The sequence below is a fragment of the Coregonus lavaretus genome, assembly GCF_964263955.1.
Source record: "Coregonus lavaretus genome assembly, chromosome: 2".
Taxonomy (NCBI): domain Eukaryota; kingdom Metazoa; phylum Chordata; class Actinopteri; order Salmoniformes; family Salmonidae; genus Coregonus; species Coregonus lavaretus.
Genome location: NC_139989.1, coordinates 58,769,210 through 58,786,625, shown reverse-complemented (window position 1 = coordinate 58,786,625; position 17,416 = coordinate 58,769,210). Strand labels below are relative to the sequence as shown.

General features: G+C 46.4%; 1 protein-coding gene across 1 annotated transcript in view; it reads right to left on the bottom strand.

Moving 5' to 3' along the window:
- Positions 1-7,762, bottom strand: part of LOC311106114 (ubiquitin carboxyl-terminal hydrolase 22-like) — a 55,703-nt gene extending 47,941 nt beyond the window's left edge. Inside the window, exon 1 of the mRNA XM_084148430.1 lies at positions 7,340-7,762. Coding sequence (XP_084004556.1) covers positions 7,340-7,459 — 120 coding nt within the window. The 5' untranslated portion in view covers positions 7,460-7,762. The remainder of the gene's footprint in view (positions 1-7,339) is intronic.
- Between the last annotated feature and the right edge of the window lie 9,654 nt (positions 7,763-17,416).

Below are 17,416 nucleotides of genomic sequence, written 5' to 3'. Positions count from 1 at the left end.
TTTACAGCTTTCTATAGTTTACACTTCCTCTTCTAATTAACTGTGGGGGTGAAAATAATGCGACTATCTACTAAATCTATTCATTTAAAAATGATTACATTCACCTGATGATAAGATGTGATTTTAGTTTTACGACACCATTCATAAAAATCTAACTATAGGCTATACCGGTGGTGTTTCCTTCACCACCTGGGAGAATCATTGATGTCGTCCCAAATGACACCATATACACTACATAGTGTGCTACATTTTGACCAGAGCACAACATAAGGAACAGGGTGCCATTTGGGACACAGGCATTGAGCCTGTATGCAGAGCAGGTGACAGAGGTTCTGTGAACGCTCCCGTCATGTATCGACTGGGAATTGATTTTCGCTGGTGGTAGCTGGAGGATGACAGCTCTCACAGGGAGGATGTTGAGGAAGGAGGGAGAGAGAGAGCGAGAGGAGAGAGATGTCAAGTGAATACAAAGCCACTACCACTCAAGAGTGCATGCATGTTCCCTTTCCTGCTCTGAATGACAACGTCCCCCAATGTCCCTGTGCCGCTAGGCATCTCTGCAAGTAGCAAACACAGCCACTGTGTGTTCGCATCAACGTGGCCAAGGACAACCATAAGGAGAAAAACAAGGTTCTGGTGCAGAGACAGTGGATTCCTTTCCTCAGCGATGGTTCTCCTTTCATCTGCCTGTGCTAACATTGACACACAAAACAAACTTCATAATGAAAAATAATGTGACAGGTAAAATGAAGACGGCCATCTTTATCTCCTGAAGTATTGACTGCAGGTATGTAGCTACTTAAAAAGTATTAAATAAAAATTTCGAATAAATAGTTAACGGTATTGACAGTATTGAAAAACCATCCCGAGCTATTTCCAAATACCCCGGTATACGGTATACTGCCCAAGCCTAACCTGAGCAGCTGGAGAGGATCGTTTCTCCTGCCTTCACAGCCTCCATCTCCCAGTCATTCTGCATCAATAATCCCAGCCAGTGTGTGTGTTAAGCACCCAGTCGGGCTCAGCAGGCGAGCCAGACATACCTCGATACAGGTGTTAGACAGCTGCTTAACAGAAGAAAGGGCTTGTCCCAGTCCTAATCCCAGACAGACACACTCACACGCCCCCCGAGCTACAACTAGGGCACGAGACAGATAGGGGAGATAAGTAGTAGCCTTCAACTGTCGTTAGGGCTATCGTTTGACAAAGTGGAGATTATTTAACTGTACGCTTTGGCGGGTTGATCAAATAAAACAAATCTGTCACTATATAATATACAGGTATCTGAATAAATCAGATACCGTTTCTTTAACCATTATTTTACCAGGTAAATTCATTGAGAACGCATTCTCATTTACAGCAACGACCTGGGGAATAGTTACAGGGAAGAGGAGGGGGGGGGGGTGAATGAGCCAATTGGAAGCTGGGGATGATTAGGTGGCCATGATGGTATGAGGGCCAGATTGGGAATTTAGCCAGGACACCAGGGTTAACACCCCTACTCTTACTATAAGTGCCATGGGATCTTTAGTGACCACAGAGAGTCAGGACACCCGTTTAACGTCCCATCCGAAAGACAGCAACCTACACAGGGTAATGTCCCCAATCACTGCCCTGGGACCAGAGGAAAGAGTGCCTCCTATTGGCCCTCCAACACCACTTCCAACAGCATCTGGTCTCCCATCCAGGGACCAACCCTGCTTAGCTTCAGAGGCAAGACAGCAGTGGGATGCAGGGTGGTATGATGATGGCCACTAAAACAGATGGGGTTGGCATAGATTGTTGACAACATGTAGGCCTAAACTATATGTTTATCGAAAACATAAATACATTTGCACAATTGTTGGTTACCTAGCTAGCGAATGTTTTGCCATATTAGCATAGACGTGACATCAGTCAAAACAAGACATGGTATCAAGAACAAGATAAAACGAGCCACCTGCAAATCCCCACGATGCAGCTTCTTGTCATTGTTGCCATCTGACCGCTCAGAATCATAACATCACACGGCCTTCAGACCCATTGACGCACGTGCGTCATTTTTGTGACGTTGTCAGCCAACCAGTCTAATATTTAGGCCTATAAAAAGAATGTTCACTGCACAGCTTTTGTCAAGGGAAGTAGCCTATGCTTCATGGATCCTACTGGAGCAGCAAAACGACTGAAATAGGTTACACAATTCATATGCATGACCATGACTGTGTGCAGTGAAGACGGCTTAGAATCCACCACCCCTCAGGCTGTAGCCTCGGGGGGCGTCGTGCTCAGCACACTGTTAGAAGCTAGGTGAGCAGAGAGGCTGAGGGCACTGACTGACTGGACAGTGAGTGACAGGAGAGGACAAACAATCTACCGATAACCAATTGCTGGTAAAGCCACGAAAACCATTAGTGGAAAACATTGATGAAATGTTATAGGAATGCATAGCCTTATAACGTTACAGCTGCTGGAGAAGGAAAAATTGCGTTTCTCGATCCCACAACGAGCAGCATTACTTTACCTTAATGCTCTTGGATGGAGAGCTTTCATTGAGAAACTGATGACAGCCATCAACTAGGCCTGGTAACTAGGTCTGGTAACTAGGCCTGGTAACTAGGCCTACACCCATTCCCTCCTACTCTAGCTATTCCAAACAGACAGCCATCTTGGATAAGAGAGAGCCCATAGAACTGGGGAGGTAGAAATGAAATGTCAAATAAATTAGGAAGACAGATGATCTGAGATGTGACTCTGGGGGTGCTTAAGAAATATAATATGGTGGGAACTAAGGCAGGTGGTGCTTATAAGAGCATTCTCTCACTGGAGGTTAATATACATTAATGTAGCTTTATTTTTCAGTTGCACAGACTGAGGGTCGTCTCCTGACTGATACTGTAGTGTAGCCTACTGCATCTTCAACTTCTACACAAAGACAGAGAGCAATGGATGTTTGTGTAGGTACTGAGATGGTTAAGAATTGTGTGATTCCTCATCTGCTGATGTGATAGTTTCAAGGCAGAGGTATCTATACACAATTCCAAGGCCAGGGACATAATGTCAGAGACCTTTTCAAGGCAGAGGTATCTATTCACAATTCCAAGGCCAGGGACATAATGTCAGAGACCTTTTGTTTGTTATATCAGCCACCCTATTATTCATTAGACTGACTGGCAGTGGAATGTTGCCTACACATTAAAGACACACACAGTATGAGTGACGTTATCAGTCTCTCTGTCCTACAAACTGGTCAGGAAATATCCTCCCTGTACACTGGAGGCAACATTACTTTGGCGACAGACCTGGACGCAGACCAAAGAGATGGAGCTGGGCTGGGAGAGAGAGAAAGAGAGTTGAGGGATCCAAAACAATAAGTACAAAGAAGATAGAACATAACTGGGCAACTATCCAGGCCGAAAAAGCTTGAAAATATGACGTAGGCCTAGCCATATGGTAAAAGGAAGTTCCTGTGAATTACTTCATAAAATATAACTTTGGTTTGAAGATACTCAGCCTTTGTAGAAAGAGGTAAGAAATGGGGAACAGCACAGCTTTCAAAAATGTACTCGACAGACCTGGGTTCAAATACTATTTGATTGAAATCATTTCAAAAGATATGCTTGATTGAGCTTGCCTGGCTTAATGGACCAATATAATAGTCCCAACAAGTTAAACCCCACCTATCTGGCACTCTAGGCAGGCTAGCGCAAACACTCAAAGTATTTGAAAGATTTCAAATAGTATTTGAACCCAGGTCTGCAGAGAAAGGAGAATTCATTCCGATAATGAACGTGAATTCCTGTAACTGGCTGCACACAAAAACACAATAACGGAGTTGACCTGATTGATGCTCTGGGCAAACTCAGTAGCGACTGGGAGTGAGTGCCAAAAGCTAATAGCATCTTTCATACCCACAGAGAAGCCAGCAGACCCTGACTGGGGCTCAATGTTAAGGATATGAGACAACATGAAAATGTCCACACCTACCTATCAGGGTTGAGGGGAGGCTCATAATAATGACTGGAACGGAGCCAATGGAATGGCATCAAACACATGGAAACCATGTTTGAAGTATTTGATACCGTTCCACCTATTCTGCTCCAACCATTACCACGAGCCCGTCCTCCCCAATTCAGGTGTCACCAACCTCCTGTGGTGTTCAGTAGGCGCAAAACAGAGTGAAACAGGGAAGTACTATCAGAACTTGTCCAAAAATAAGAGCATTTTTTCATTTTCCGTTACAAAACGTTTTGCTAGGGTGTGCCCTAGTGAACAGGACCCTGGTAAAGAGATGAGCCCACTGCTAAACATCCAGTCTCCAATCAAACACATCTAACAAAGCCGGTTACCTGCCTTGAATAGAGAGAGCTTCGACTTAGCATAGCCCTTGGGGTTGGAACACACACAGAGATTCAGATATGTTGCATTTGGGACCAGGTGGGGCCCTACACACCCAGGCGCTGCAATCCCATTTAAACATGCTGCTCCTGGGGCTTTAGGGAGCTAGCTGCAGAGTTGGTGGTTACTGGTGGTTTCCTCTGGGAGTGTCGATCCTAGCTGTGAGCAGTGTGCACACAGTGAGGCTTCCGAAGATGCGCTCTGTTAATTAATTTCAAAAGAAAGGGCTCTGAGACTGAGGGGCAAAAAGCAAAATTAATCATGATGTACTACTGTATAGGAGAGGGGAGGGAGAGCCTGGACAGGAGAGGGAGGGGGGAGGAGGGAGAGCCTGAACAGGAGAGGGAGGGGGAGAGGGAGCCTGGACAGGAGAAGGAGGGAGGGGGAGGGAGAGCCTGGACAGGAGAGGGAGGGGGGAGGAGGGAGAGCCTGAACAGGAGAGGGAGGGGGAGAGGGAGCCTGGACAGGAGAAGGAGGGAGGGGGAGGGAGAGCCTGGACAGGAGAGGGAGGGAGGGAGGGAGAGCCTGGACAGGAGAGGGAGGTAGGGGGAGCCTGGACAGGAGAGGGAGGGGGGAGGGAGAGCCTGGACAGGAGAGGGAGGGAGAGCCTGGACAGGAGAGGGAGGGGGGAGAGGGAGCCTGGACAGGAGAGGGAGGGGGGAGAGGGAGCCTGGACAGGAGAGGGAGGGGGGAGGGAGAGCCTGGACAGGAGAGGGAGGGGGGAGAGGGAGCCTGGACAGGAGAGGGAGGGGGGAGGGAGAGCCTGGACAGGAGAGGGAGGGGGGAGGGAGAGCCTGGACAGGAGAGGGAGGGAGGGGGAGCCTGGACAGTAGAGGGAGGGCCTGGACAGGAGAGGGAGGGGGGAGGAAGAGCCTGGACAGGAGAGGGAGGGAGAGCCTGGACAGGAGAGGGAGGGGAGAGGGAGAGCCTGAACAAGAGAGGGAGGGAGGGAGGGAGGGAGGGAGAGAGCCTGGACAGGAGAGGTAGGGATAGCCTGAACAGAGTGTGTTAACAACCAGCAAGGTCTAGTGAACTACTGTAGCGCTGTACAAACAAAGGGTCATCGACCATCCGGCGACAGCTGTTTGTTCTAGAGACAGCCTGTCTGTCATCATACAGTACTCACTGTGTCTCACCAAATACAGTAGTTGAGCTAAAGCTTTAGCAGTTAGAAACACATCAAGTGTTGCCTGACTATGCGCTATCCATGCAACCGTCCATATAGCTGATAGCCTTTCCGTCAGAGGAGGCTGGTGGGAGGAGCTATAGGAGGATGGGCATATTGTAATGGCTGGAATGGAATCAATGGAACGGAGTCAAACACGTTACCATGTGTTTGGTACCATTCCATTGATTCCATTCCAGCCATTACAATGAGCCCATCCTATAGCTCCTCCCACCAGCCTCCACTGCTATCCATCTACAGCAGGGTTTTCTGAACTCTGTCCTGGGCTATGAATGGCCATAGCACTAGTATGATGGACATGTGTGGGAGACTAAAAAGGGGAGAAAGCATGTCAGCGATTGGTTTACCGTACCCACATGATATGCCTCTGCTAATGTTAGTGCAAGGAGGAAGGAGGAGTTTGTCAACTCACCAATGCTGTCCATCTGACATCATTCTGAAGCACCTAGTTCATCAACAATGAAATAAAACATGTATGACACATGTAAGGTGTGCTGTGATTGCCAGTGAAAAACAAAAAACATAGAACTGTGATCGGTGTAGTCAAAAGCAATCAATCCAAACCATTCATTCAGTAGAGGACACTAGCTGAGGCCACTATAACAACATGAAAGCTTTGAGGGACAAACAGGTCAGAAAAGCAAAAACAAAGGTTGATAATTTAGGCTAGCTAGCCTAATATTTGCTCAAATTGGCAAAGATCCTTGCTATCAGTAGCCTATAGGGTCGGGATATTTTGAGACAGTGACTGAATTGAAATGCCAAGAACCTAATTTATGGTTACTTGGCAAGTCATGGGGGGGGGAATATGATCGCAGATGGTCGAACAGATAATTTAGTGTGCGAGTCTTGCGCCTTCCTGGTCTGAATGAGGGATTGGAGCATGCTTCACTGAACAATACAGGAGTGGGGTGTTTCTAGTGACAATGGGTGGATCTGGTCAAAGCAGCCAACCATTCACATAAATAAATTATGTAACGTAATCTCTAGTAAGGACACATCAGTCACATGTTGGCATGCAAAAAATATATTGTTTTATCATTTTAAGAAAGGGAATCAATAGCTAGCTATAGTCAAAGCTCAGTTGATGATACCCTAAAATAAATGTGATTCGCTGGTTAGGTAGATTTTCTCGGTAACGTTAGCTAGCCAACCAGCAAAACCAGGCTAGATGTCAGCTAGCGCTCTAACTAGCTACATAGCTAAATTACCACAACCTACACTAGCTATATACAAGTTATCTAAACACGATTCGTTTTGCTCAGAAGGAGAGCAAGGTTCTCGCGTCATCATTGTTGCTGGTGTTTATTTTCCTGCAGTAACACACAGTATCTAGCTAGCTAATTAAATGGCAGTGATGATCAAGTCAATACTTTTGTTTGCTAGCTAGGATAACGGTAACTCTGTTTTGTCAATTACCCAGCTAGACACATGATCTAATGACTGGGCATCAACATCGAACTAGTTAGTATCGTTTGATTGATACAATGTAACTCCTACGATGAGATTGATGTGCCTTGAATGGTCCCAGGTAGCATGATGATGGGGTAACTTTATGCCCTGCGTTTCCACACACACTCACAACGAACGAGCTGTGGTGTGCTAGCTAGCGCAATGTGTCTGCATTGAACCACCAGACTCAAACAGTGTAACGTTACGTGGGTGTACATTTGTGTGCTTGAAACTGTGTGGGGCGTTATATGCATAACGTTAGCCCCTCTGTCTGTGCGTAGTTATATTCCGTTTTTGCTTCAGTTTCTGGCATTCTTGTCTTTTTACCTTTCGTCTCCTGGTTTCAGCATTCCCGCTCCAAACAAAGCATTGATATATGACTCGTAGGTTTTGCCTCCAATTGTCCACCTTATAAGCGTTCACATGTGAGCACCCGGCCGGACTCATGACTGAAACAACATTCAGTTTTGTATTTTAAATGATGAAACGTGTCCTACAATAGAGAATAAGCTAACTAGCTAGCGCGTGCTTGCTGTCCAGAACATAAGCTAGCTGTGGTTTCCGTTTGGAAATGGGACAGCCGCGACAATATCCAAAATCAGATTCGGACATCTGACAAATACGTCCTTTGTTGACTTGTTTGTACAGTTATCCGTCTTCGTGAATCTGTTCCCGTCTCAGACTGACAGTTGCCTTTATCCTCATGTCAAACACTTCCACTCACGATTTATTTTTCTAATGGTATGTTGTGCGCCGAGCCCGCCCAAAGCAAAACATGATTAGCGGATACAAAGAAAGGTGACTTTATGTTGGATGAAGAGTGCTCTGGTGCTTGTTTCCCGTTGAAGTCACGCCCCTTTGCAGTAAGGATAGGGTTCTGATCCGTGCAAAAATATGTCCTTTCGTAAAGTAGGCGGACTCACTGGTCTAAAATAACCAATAGGCTGAGATAAAATCAAACCTGGGTGGCTTACTGGTTGTGTCAAATTGTCAAAAAATAGTTTAATTTAATTGACAATACCAAGTACCGCCCTTTCAACTGGACCACAGCGATCCCCGGTCTGCCTCTGCGCTAGTTTGATGCTCTCATACGATGACAATGGGATCATAGAAATTCCATTTTATTATGTACTGAACCACATGGTCAGAAAATAATGCATCTATTCTGCACCAGTTGTATTATTTTGTGTGCAAATCTATTCCAGGATCTGTGAACAGAGGCTACCACTACTGCATTATCGATAAAAGGCTGACATCTACTGGTTATAAATTATATTGCACATTGAAATCTGTGTCACTTGCTGGTTGTGTCAATCAGAGTTGTTAACAAGTACCTCCCTCCCCTGTCTGCCTGTGCTCTAGTAGTGCGATGCCTCCCCTCATTCAATGAAAATTCATCAAAGAAATTCAATTTGCTGATACGCTAAAGAAAGCCAACACTGTTAAAATACAACAACTCAAAACACCAACATTGTGTAATTAAACCATGAAAGGTAGTGCACCTAAGTGTTAAGAACGTACTTTATGCTCACTCCACAGTTAGCGTGAAATGTCGCTGATGGAGCCATCAAAGACGGGCTTTTGGGGTGTCTCAACCCCTTGGAACGTTGTCAAGCACGGCGTTGTCAAGGTGTGCGATCATGTGTGTTGCGAAGCAGCGCTCACTAGGTCAAGTCCAGTTTGAGAAAGTCGATTAACTCTTAGGAGCACATTGACTTATTACATAAACTGAGATTGTTTGAACGAAAGAAAACCCGATGTAGGCCGACATTGTAAATAAGAATTTGTTCTTAACTGACTTGCCTAGTTAACTAAAGGTACAATAAAAATTTAAGTGTTATGATAGACGTAATGTTTTTAAAAACATAATGGAAGTAACCTGAAACACCCAAAGTGGTTCTTCAGTCTGAATATTGGTGTTTTTAAGAGAGGGATGTCAAAATACTTTTTTGGGAATACAAATGGTTTATAGCCTAAATAATGATTGATGATAATTTGCAATTAACATTTTACAATTTATTGTAGGGTATTACTGCTTTTTAATTTACAGTGACTCGTTTTAGAAATGTACTGAGATTAAGAAAAATAGCTGTCATATTTTCCCACAATTTGCTGAAATATGTGCAGTCAAAACGTGATTTTTCTGTGTTTTACATATATTTCCACACTATGAGGTTGGAATTATACTGTGAAATTGTGAAAATGATGATGATGCCCTTTTAGTGTAAGAGATGTTTGAAAAGACGTCATGAAATTTCAGCCTGTTTTGGTGGGATGGAGTTTTGGCCTGCCTGGCCACATCACCAGGCAGTATAAATTAATAGACAATGCCACTAATTAAAAGCTACTATAGTTGCCAGGCCCATTGTGAGATTATAATTGATGTTACAATCATCACGTTTAGGGCTATGTAAGTTATAGCAGAGGTAACATGTATAAAGTGGGCCTCTATCATGGTATTTGTACGATCAAATATGGATTTGAACCCTGGTCTCCTGCTTGTCAAAACACTTCCTTAGTCCACTCAATCAGTCTTCAGGAATTGACTGTTGTGCTGAACCACCCTTCTTACACTGAGCGCATGGGGCCCGATTCAGCTTTGAGATAAGTTGCCTTAACATGAACTTCAATCAATAAAACATGTTCTCCAACTCTGTTCCTGTAGAGATACTGTCCTGTAGGTTTTAACTCCAACCCTGTTCCTGGAGAGCTACTATCCTGTAGGTTTTAACTCCAACCCTGTTCCTGGAGAGCTACTATCCTGTAGGTTTTAACTCCAACCCTGTTCCTGGAGAGCTACTGTCCTGTAGGTTTTAACTCCAACCCTGTTCCTGGAGAGCTACCGTCCTGTAGGTTTTAACTCCAACCCTGTTCCTGGAGAGCTACCGTCCTGTAGGTTTTAACTCCAACCCTTTTCATGGAGAGCTATTGTCCTGTAGGTTTTAACTCCAACCCTGTTCCTGGAGAGCTACTGTCCTGTAGGTTTTAACTCCAACCCTGTTCCTGGAGAGCTACCGTCCTGTAGGTTTTAGCTCCAACCCTGTTCCTGGAGAGCTACTGTCCTGTAGGTTTTAACTCCAACCCTGTTCCTGGAGAGCTACTATCCTGTAGGTTTTAACTCCAACCCTGTTCCTGGAGAGCTACCGTCCTGTAGGTTTTAACTCCAACCCTGTTCCTGGAGAGCTACCGTCCTGTAGGTTTTAACTCCAACCCTGTTCCTGGAGAGCTACCGTCCTGTAGGTTTTAACTCCAACCCTGTTCCTGGAGAGCTACCGTCCTGTAGGTTTTAACTCCAACCCTTTTCCTGGAGAGCTATTGTCCTGTAGGTTTTAACTCCAACCCTGTTCCTGGAGAGCTACCGTCCTGTAGGTTTTAACTCCAACCCTGTTCCTGGAGAGCTACCGTCCTGTAGGTTTTAACTCCAACCCTGTTCCTGGAGAGCTACCGTCTTGTAAGTTTTAAGTCCAACCCTGTTCCTGGAGAGCTACCGTCCTGTAGGTTTTAACTCCAACCCTTTTCATGGAGAGCTATTGTCCTGTAGGTTTTAACTCCAACCCTGTTCCTGGAGAGCTACTGTCCTGTAGGTTTTAACTCCAACCCTGTTCCTGGAGAGCTACCGTCCTGTAGGTTTTAACTCCAACCCTGTTCCTGGAGAGCTACTGTCCTGTAGGTTTTAACTCCAACCCTGTTCCTGGAGAGCTACTATCCTGTAGGTTTTAACTCCAACCCTGTTCCTGGAGAGCTACCGTCCTGTAGGTTTTAACTCCAACCCTGTTCCTGGAGAGCTACCGTCCTGTAGGTTTTAACTCCAACCCTGTTCCTGGAGAGCTACCCTCCTGTAGGTTTTCACTCCAACCCTGTTCCTGGAGAGCTACAGTCCTGTAGGTTTTCACTCCAACCTTAATCTACAACACACGATTCTCATAATTCGCTGGTTGACAAGATGAATCGGGTTAGTTACAACTGGGGTAGCTCTCCTGGAACAGGCTTGGAATTCCATCGTTATTCCATTTATTTTTTCTCGTCAGCATGCTAGGCTAAACAGTGCTAAAGCAGCCCGTCGGATTTCACAACACTCCCGGCAGCTGCTCATCCCAACGCTAGGCGTCACATTTTCATGGAATCCAATGGACGTCTTTGTGCATTAGCTAGCCTAGCATGCTGAGGAAAAAAGCAGTTTATTTAAAAACGAGCAGTATTTCAATGTTCTCAATTTCCCTTATTGGATAATGGTATAATAAAGAGTAGAGAGACACCTTCCATCCCTGGATTGAGGTATTTTTTCAAGCTGTATCTCTCATTAGTCACTGTGATGCATAGCATTCTTTTCTACTTGAAGGAGAAGGTAGTGAACCTCAAGTCGAAACCATTACGGCTATATGCACCACTAGAGTCTAACTTAGTGTTAATACTGTCCATATGTGTTGTTGATTGATACCATACACCCCCAATTAAGCTATTGGCTGGCTTTGCCTTCTGGAAAAGGCGGATGAGTTTTTGAAAATTTACATTATACCCACTTCTTCTGACCCCACTACACCACTGGTGAAAAATAACATTATCAAGCTAATTATATGAAATTTAAATCCACAGCTCCTGTTGGGTCAAAATAAGTGAATCCTTTTTGCTAGATATTGATAAAAACATTTAACCATCGGGTTCGATCCTGGGCTGTGTCGCAGCCGGCCGCGACCGGGAGACCCATGAGGCGGCGCACAATTGGCCCAGCGTCGTCCGGGTTAGGGGAGGGTTTGGCAGGCCGGGATGTCCTTGTCCCATCGCGCTCTAGCGACTCCTTGTGGTGGGCCGGGTGCATGCATGCTGACATCAGTCGCCAGCTGTACAGTGTTTCCTCCGACACATTGGTGTGGCTGGCTTCCGGGTTAAGCGAGCAGTGTGTCAAGAAGCAGTGCGGTTTGGCGGGGTCGTGTTTCGGAGGATGCATGGCTCTCGACCTTCGCCTCTCCCGAGTCCGTACGGGAGTTGCAGCGATCGGACAAGACTGTAACTACCAATTGGATATCACGAAATTGGGGAGAAAAGGGGGTAAAAAGCACAAATGAATAAATAAACACAATTGTAACCATAAACATCTATCTAATTTACTTGTCTAAACAGTGAGAGAATAGAACAGACTTGACTGCAGAGGCTTTGTGTCCATCATGATGGTGTATTTGTGCTCAGATGCCACAAGAGTGAGCCATTGCTTTACAATGAAGGCCATGAATGAAGAAATCTGTCCACTAGGTTTGTTTGAGTAATGTGGTCCAGGGTCCACACACGCTGTAGTAGTTCACAGGGTTCCTGTTCACTGTGACAGGTTATCCACTGGAAAGAACATGTCTTTCTATTGTGGCATGTTGAAGTTAGTATAGCAAATGCATTGGGACATTGGTTGAGTCATGTTGGAAATGTAACATTTAAAAAAGGAAAGCTTATTTCATGGATTTACTTTTTTCTTTTAATTTAATTTGGACCAAATTCTGGGCAAATCACTGGGGAAGGTTGCTGTCTCTGTGAATACATTCCAATATGTTCCAATGGCCTTCGATCACATTCTTCTATAAGATCCCCTATTGTTCCTATCAAAATATGTTTCGTTCTTAGCTAGAAAAGTGTTTGACATTCCAATGAAATTTGAGTAATTTTTAGGGGGCTGGTAGATTCATGGTAAGGAAGGAACCATCATTTGTGCTGGCTTGTTCTGATTTAAATACATCCACTTGGGGGCACTAAATGTACTGTCATGCAATCGATCATACAGAGGAGGGTTTTAGTGCTGGAAAGCATGGCTGATATACAGTGGGGAGAACAAGTATTTGATACACTGCCGATTTTGCAGGTTTTCCTACTTACAAAGCATGTAGAGGTCTGTAATTTTTATCATAGGTACACTTCAACTGTGAGAGACGGAATCTAAAACAAAAATCCAGAAAATCACATTGTATGATTTTTAAGTAATTAATTTGCATTTTATTGCATCACATAAGTATTTGATCACCTACCAACCAGTAAGAATTCCGGCTCTCACAGACCTGTTAGTTTTTCATTAAGAAGCCCTCCTGTTCTCCACTCATTACCTGTATTAACTGCACCTGTTTGAACTCGTTACCTGTATAAAAGACACCTGTCCACACACTCAATCAAACAGACTCCAACCTCTCCACAATGGCCAAGACCAGAGAGCTGTGTAAGGACATCAGGGATACAATTGTAGACCTGCACAAGGCTGGGATGGGCTACAGGACAATAGGCAAGCAGCTTGGTGAGAAGGCAACAACTGTTGGCGCAATTATTAGAAAATGGAAGAAGTTCAAGATGACGGTCAATCACCCTCGGTCTGGGGCTCCATACAAGATCTCACCTCGTGGGGCATCAATGATCATGAGGAAGGTGAGGGATCAGCCCAGAACTACACAGCAGGACCTGGTCAATGACCTGAAGAGAGCTGGGACCACAGTCTCAAAGAAAACCATTAGTAACACACTACGCTGTCATGGATTAAAATCCTGCAGCGCACGCAAGGTTCCCCTGCTCAAGCCAGCGCATGTCCAGGCCCATCTGAAGTTTGCCAATGACCATCTGGATGATTCAGAGGAGGAATGGGAGAAGGTAATGTGGTCTGATGAGACAAAAATAGAGCTTTTTGGTCTAAACTCCACTCACCGTGTTTGGAGGAAGAAGAAGGATGAGTACAACCCCAAGAACACCATCCCAACCGTGAAGCATGGAGGTGGAAACATCATTCTTTGGGGATGTTTTTCTGCAAAGGGGACAGGACGACTGCACCGTATTGAGGGGAGGATGGATGGGGCCATGTATCGCAAGATCTTGGCCAACAACCTCCTTCCCTCAGTAAGAGCATTGAATATGGGTCGTGGCTGGGTCTTCCAGCATGACAACGACCCGAAACACACAGCCAGGGCAACTAAGGAGTGGCTCAAGGTCCTGGAGTGGCCTAGCCAGTCTCCAGACCTGAACCCAATAGAACATCTTTGGAGGGAGCTGAAAGTCTGTATTGCCCAGCAACAGCCCCGAAACCTGAAGGATCTGGAGAAGGTCTGTATGGAGGAGTTGGCCAAAATCCCTGCTGCAGTGTGTGCAAACCTGGTCAAGACCTACAGGAAACGTATGATCTCTGTAATTGCAAACAAAGGTTTCTGTACCAAATATTAAGTTCTGCTTTTCTGATGTATCAAATACTTATGTCATGCAATAAAATGCAAATGAATTACTTACAAATCATACAATGTGATTTTCTGGATTTTTGTTTTAGATTCCATCTCTCACAGTTGAAGTGTACCTATGATAAAAATTCTGGTTCTGAAAAAGCTGTGTCTCTAAATTAATGCAATGCAGTCTTGGGAATAGTGTAACATTAATTTATGTATTAGCTTAATGCATGAAATCACTGTATTTTAGTAAAGATAAATAGTGTGAATAAAGCTAAACATAATCTATCACACATCCGTTTAAATGTATAGTCTACATTTTGCACGGGGAAAATACCCAAATAATTTGTGTCATTTTTTGCATACAATATTTGTCACGCCCTGGCTCTGGGGACTCTTAAATGTTGAGCCAGGGTGTGGATTTTCTATGTTTTGTTTTCTATGTCTTTGGTTCTAGATCGTGTTGATCTATGTTGGCCAGGGTGGTTCCCAATCAGAGACAGCTGTAGCTCGTTGTCTCTGATTGGGGACCATACTTAGGCAGCCTGTTTTCACTAGTTTATTGTGGGATCTTGTTCCGTAGGGTTTTGTGTATAACCTAGGACTTCACGTATCGTTTGGTTTATTGTTTTGGTTCGTGTTGTGTACTAAATAAAGAATGTACGCTTATCACGCTGCGCCTTGGTCCGCTTCATCTGTCGACGATCGTGACAGAAGATCCCACCACCAGAGGACCAAGCAGCGTGCCCAGGAGGAGAAGTTGGCGATGTCCCAGGTGGGCGAATGGTGGTCTTGGGAGGACATATTCGCGGGCAGAGGGCCATGGGCAAAAGTAAATGACCAGGCAGGAGAGGAGAAACGGCGCCAACCGTGCCGACGACGGACACGCGAGAGGCAACCCCAAGTAATTTTTTGGGGGGGGGCACACGGCGTGGACGACGGGGCTGCTGGAGACAGCTACAGGGCGAATCGGCGGACTAGGAGAGGAGGCCACCAGGTTTGGGGGGCTGGAAGGGTGGTTGGCGGAGCCTAGAGGTAGAGCAGAGCCAACTCCCCGTACTCAGGCTAGGCAGCGTGAGACTGGGCAGGTTCCGTGTTATGCGGAGCCACGTACTGTGCCGCGAGTGTTCCGGCACAGTCCTGTACGTCCTGTGCTAGTACCACGCACGTGTCGTGCTAAGGTGGGCATGCAGCCAGGACGGAGTGTGCCGGCTCAACGCACGTGGCCTCCAGTACCCCTCCTCGGTCCCTGATATCCTGCGCCAGTGCCACGTGCTGTAGTGCCAGTACGAGTGCACAGCCCTGTACGTCCTGTGCTGATGCCTCACACAGATTGTGTGGAAATAGGCATTCAGCCAGGACGGGTTGTGTCAGCTCTCCGCTCCAGACCTCCAGTCCATCTCCACAGTCCAGCCCGGCCTGTTCCTGTCCCTCGCACCAAGCCTGTGGTGCGCGTCGCCAGCCCGGTCCGGCCTGTTCCTGTCCCTCGCACCAAACCAGTGGTGCGCGTCGCCAGCCCGGTCCGGCCCGTTCCTGCTCCCCGCACCAAGCCAGTGGTGCGCGTCGCCAGCCCGGTCCGGCCTGTTCCTGTCCCTCGCACCAAGCCTGTGGTGCGCGTCGCCAGCCCGGTCCGGCCTGTTCCTGTCCCTCGCACCAAGCCTGTGGTGCGCGTCGCCAGCCTGGTCCGGCCTGTTCCTGCTTCCCGCACCAAACCAGTGGTGCGTGTCGCCAGCCCGGTCCGGCCTGTTCCTGCTCCCCGCACCAAGCCTGTGGTGCGCGTCGCCAGCCCGGTCCGCCCTGTTCCTGCTCCCCGCACCAAGCCTGTGATGCGCGTCGCCAGCCCGGTCCGGCCTGTTCCTGCTCCCCGCACCAAGCCAGTGGTGCGCGTCGTCAGCCCGGTCCGGCCCGTTCCTGCTCCCCGCACCAAGCCAGTGGTGCGCATCGTCAGTCCAGCACGGTTCGTGCCTGTTCCACCGGTGCCTGGTCCGGCACCGGTCAGCTGCTCCACACCGTAGCCAGAGCAATCCGCTCCACCGGTGTCCAGTCCAGCTCCGGCCAGCGGGGCCAGACCAGACCAGGGGTGCTACGGGGGGGTAGAGAGCAAGTGGTGGTCACGGCCGGAGCCGGATCCGCCTCCGAGGCAGAATACCCACCCGGACCCTACCCCGTTGTGTTGGTGTGGCGCGGTCGCAGTCCGCGCCTTTGGGGGGGGTACTGTCACGCCCTGGCTCTGGGGACTCTTAAATGTTGAGCCAGGGTGTGGATTTTCTATGTTTTGTTTTCTATGTTTTTGGTTCTAGATCGTGTTGATCTATGTTGGCCAGGGTGGTTCCCAATCAGAGACAGCTGTAGCTCGTTGTCTCTGATTGGGGCCAATACTTAGGCAGCCTGTTTTCACTAGTTTATTGTGGGATCTTGTTCCGTAGGGTTTTGTGTATAACCTAGGACTTCACGTATCGTTTGGTTTATTGTTTTGGTTCGTGTTGTGTACTAAATAAAGAATGTACGCTTATCACGCTGCGCCTTGGTCCGCTTCATCTGTCGACGATCGTGACAATATTACTACTCCAGCATGCCTCAGGCATACTGGTTCAATGGTTCAAGGTTTGCACTGACATGCTGTCCACTCCTGTCAGCATACACAAATTGCTGAACTGTGGATACTAGTTCCGATCTGTGAAAACGCCTTTCAGTTAGTCATTAGGTCACGGTTAATGGACCCTTGTCCAGAACGTTTCGTTTCACAGTGCACTTCAATGGCTACTGTTCTTAAAGTTTGTCACTGTGGATAGGGCATTAATAAGAACGGACGGAAAATTATGCTTTACTCAGTCAATTAGTCCTACTGAATGTTTTTAATCAAGCAATTTGGAGACATGATGTCTGAAATGGCTTTGTTTTGTATTGCAAATTAATGTCTGAGATAGCTTTGTGTTGGTGAATGATTTCCTGATCCAAGTTTGGTTGAATTGCAGTTGTCAAAAGAAAGCAGCCAATATGGAGTAAACACTTGCTCTCTTTACTCACTTGCCCTTTCCCCTAATTAATCGTCATTCCTCTTCTTTTTGATTAATCTGTTGGATTCATTGATTTACATCAACTACTCATGTCTATGGTGTTTACTAAGAAATTAGGCCATCAGTAGGGTATTGTTCATGCATGGATTAATTTCACCTACTAAAGACTTACTGTACATCAACACATGTTTGTCAAGTTTTTTACATTTACATCA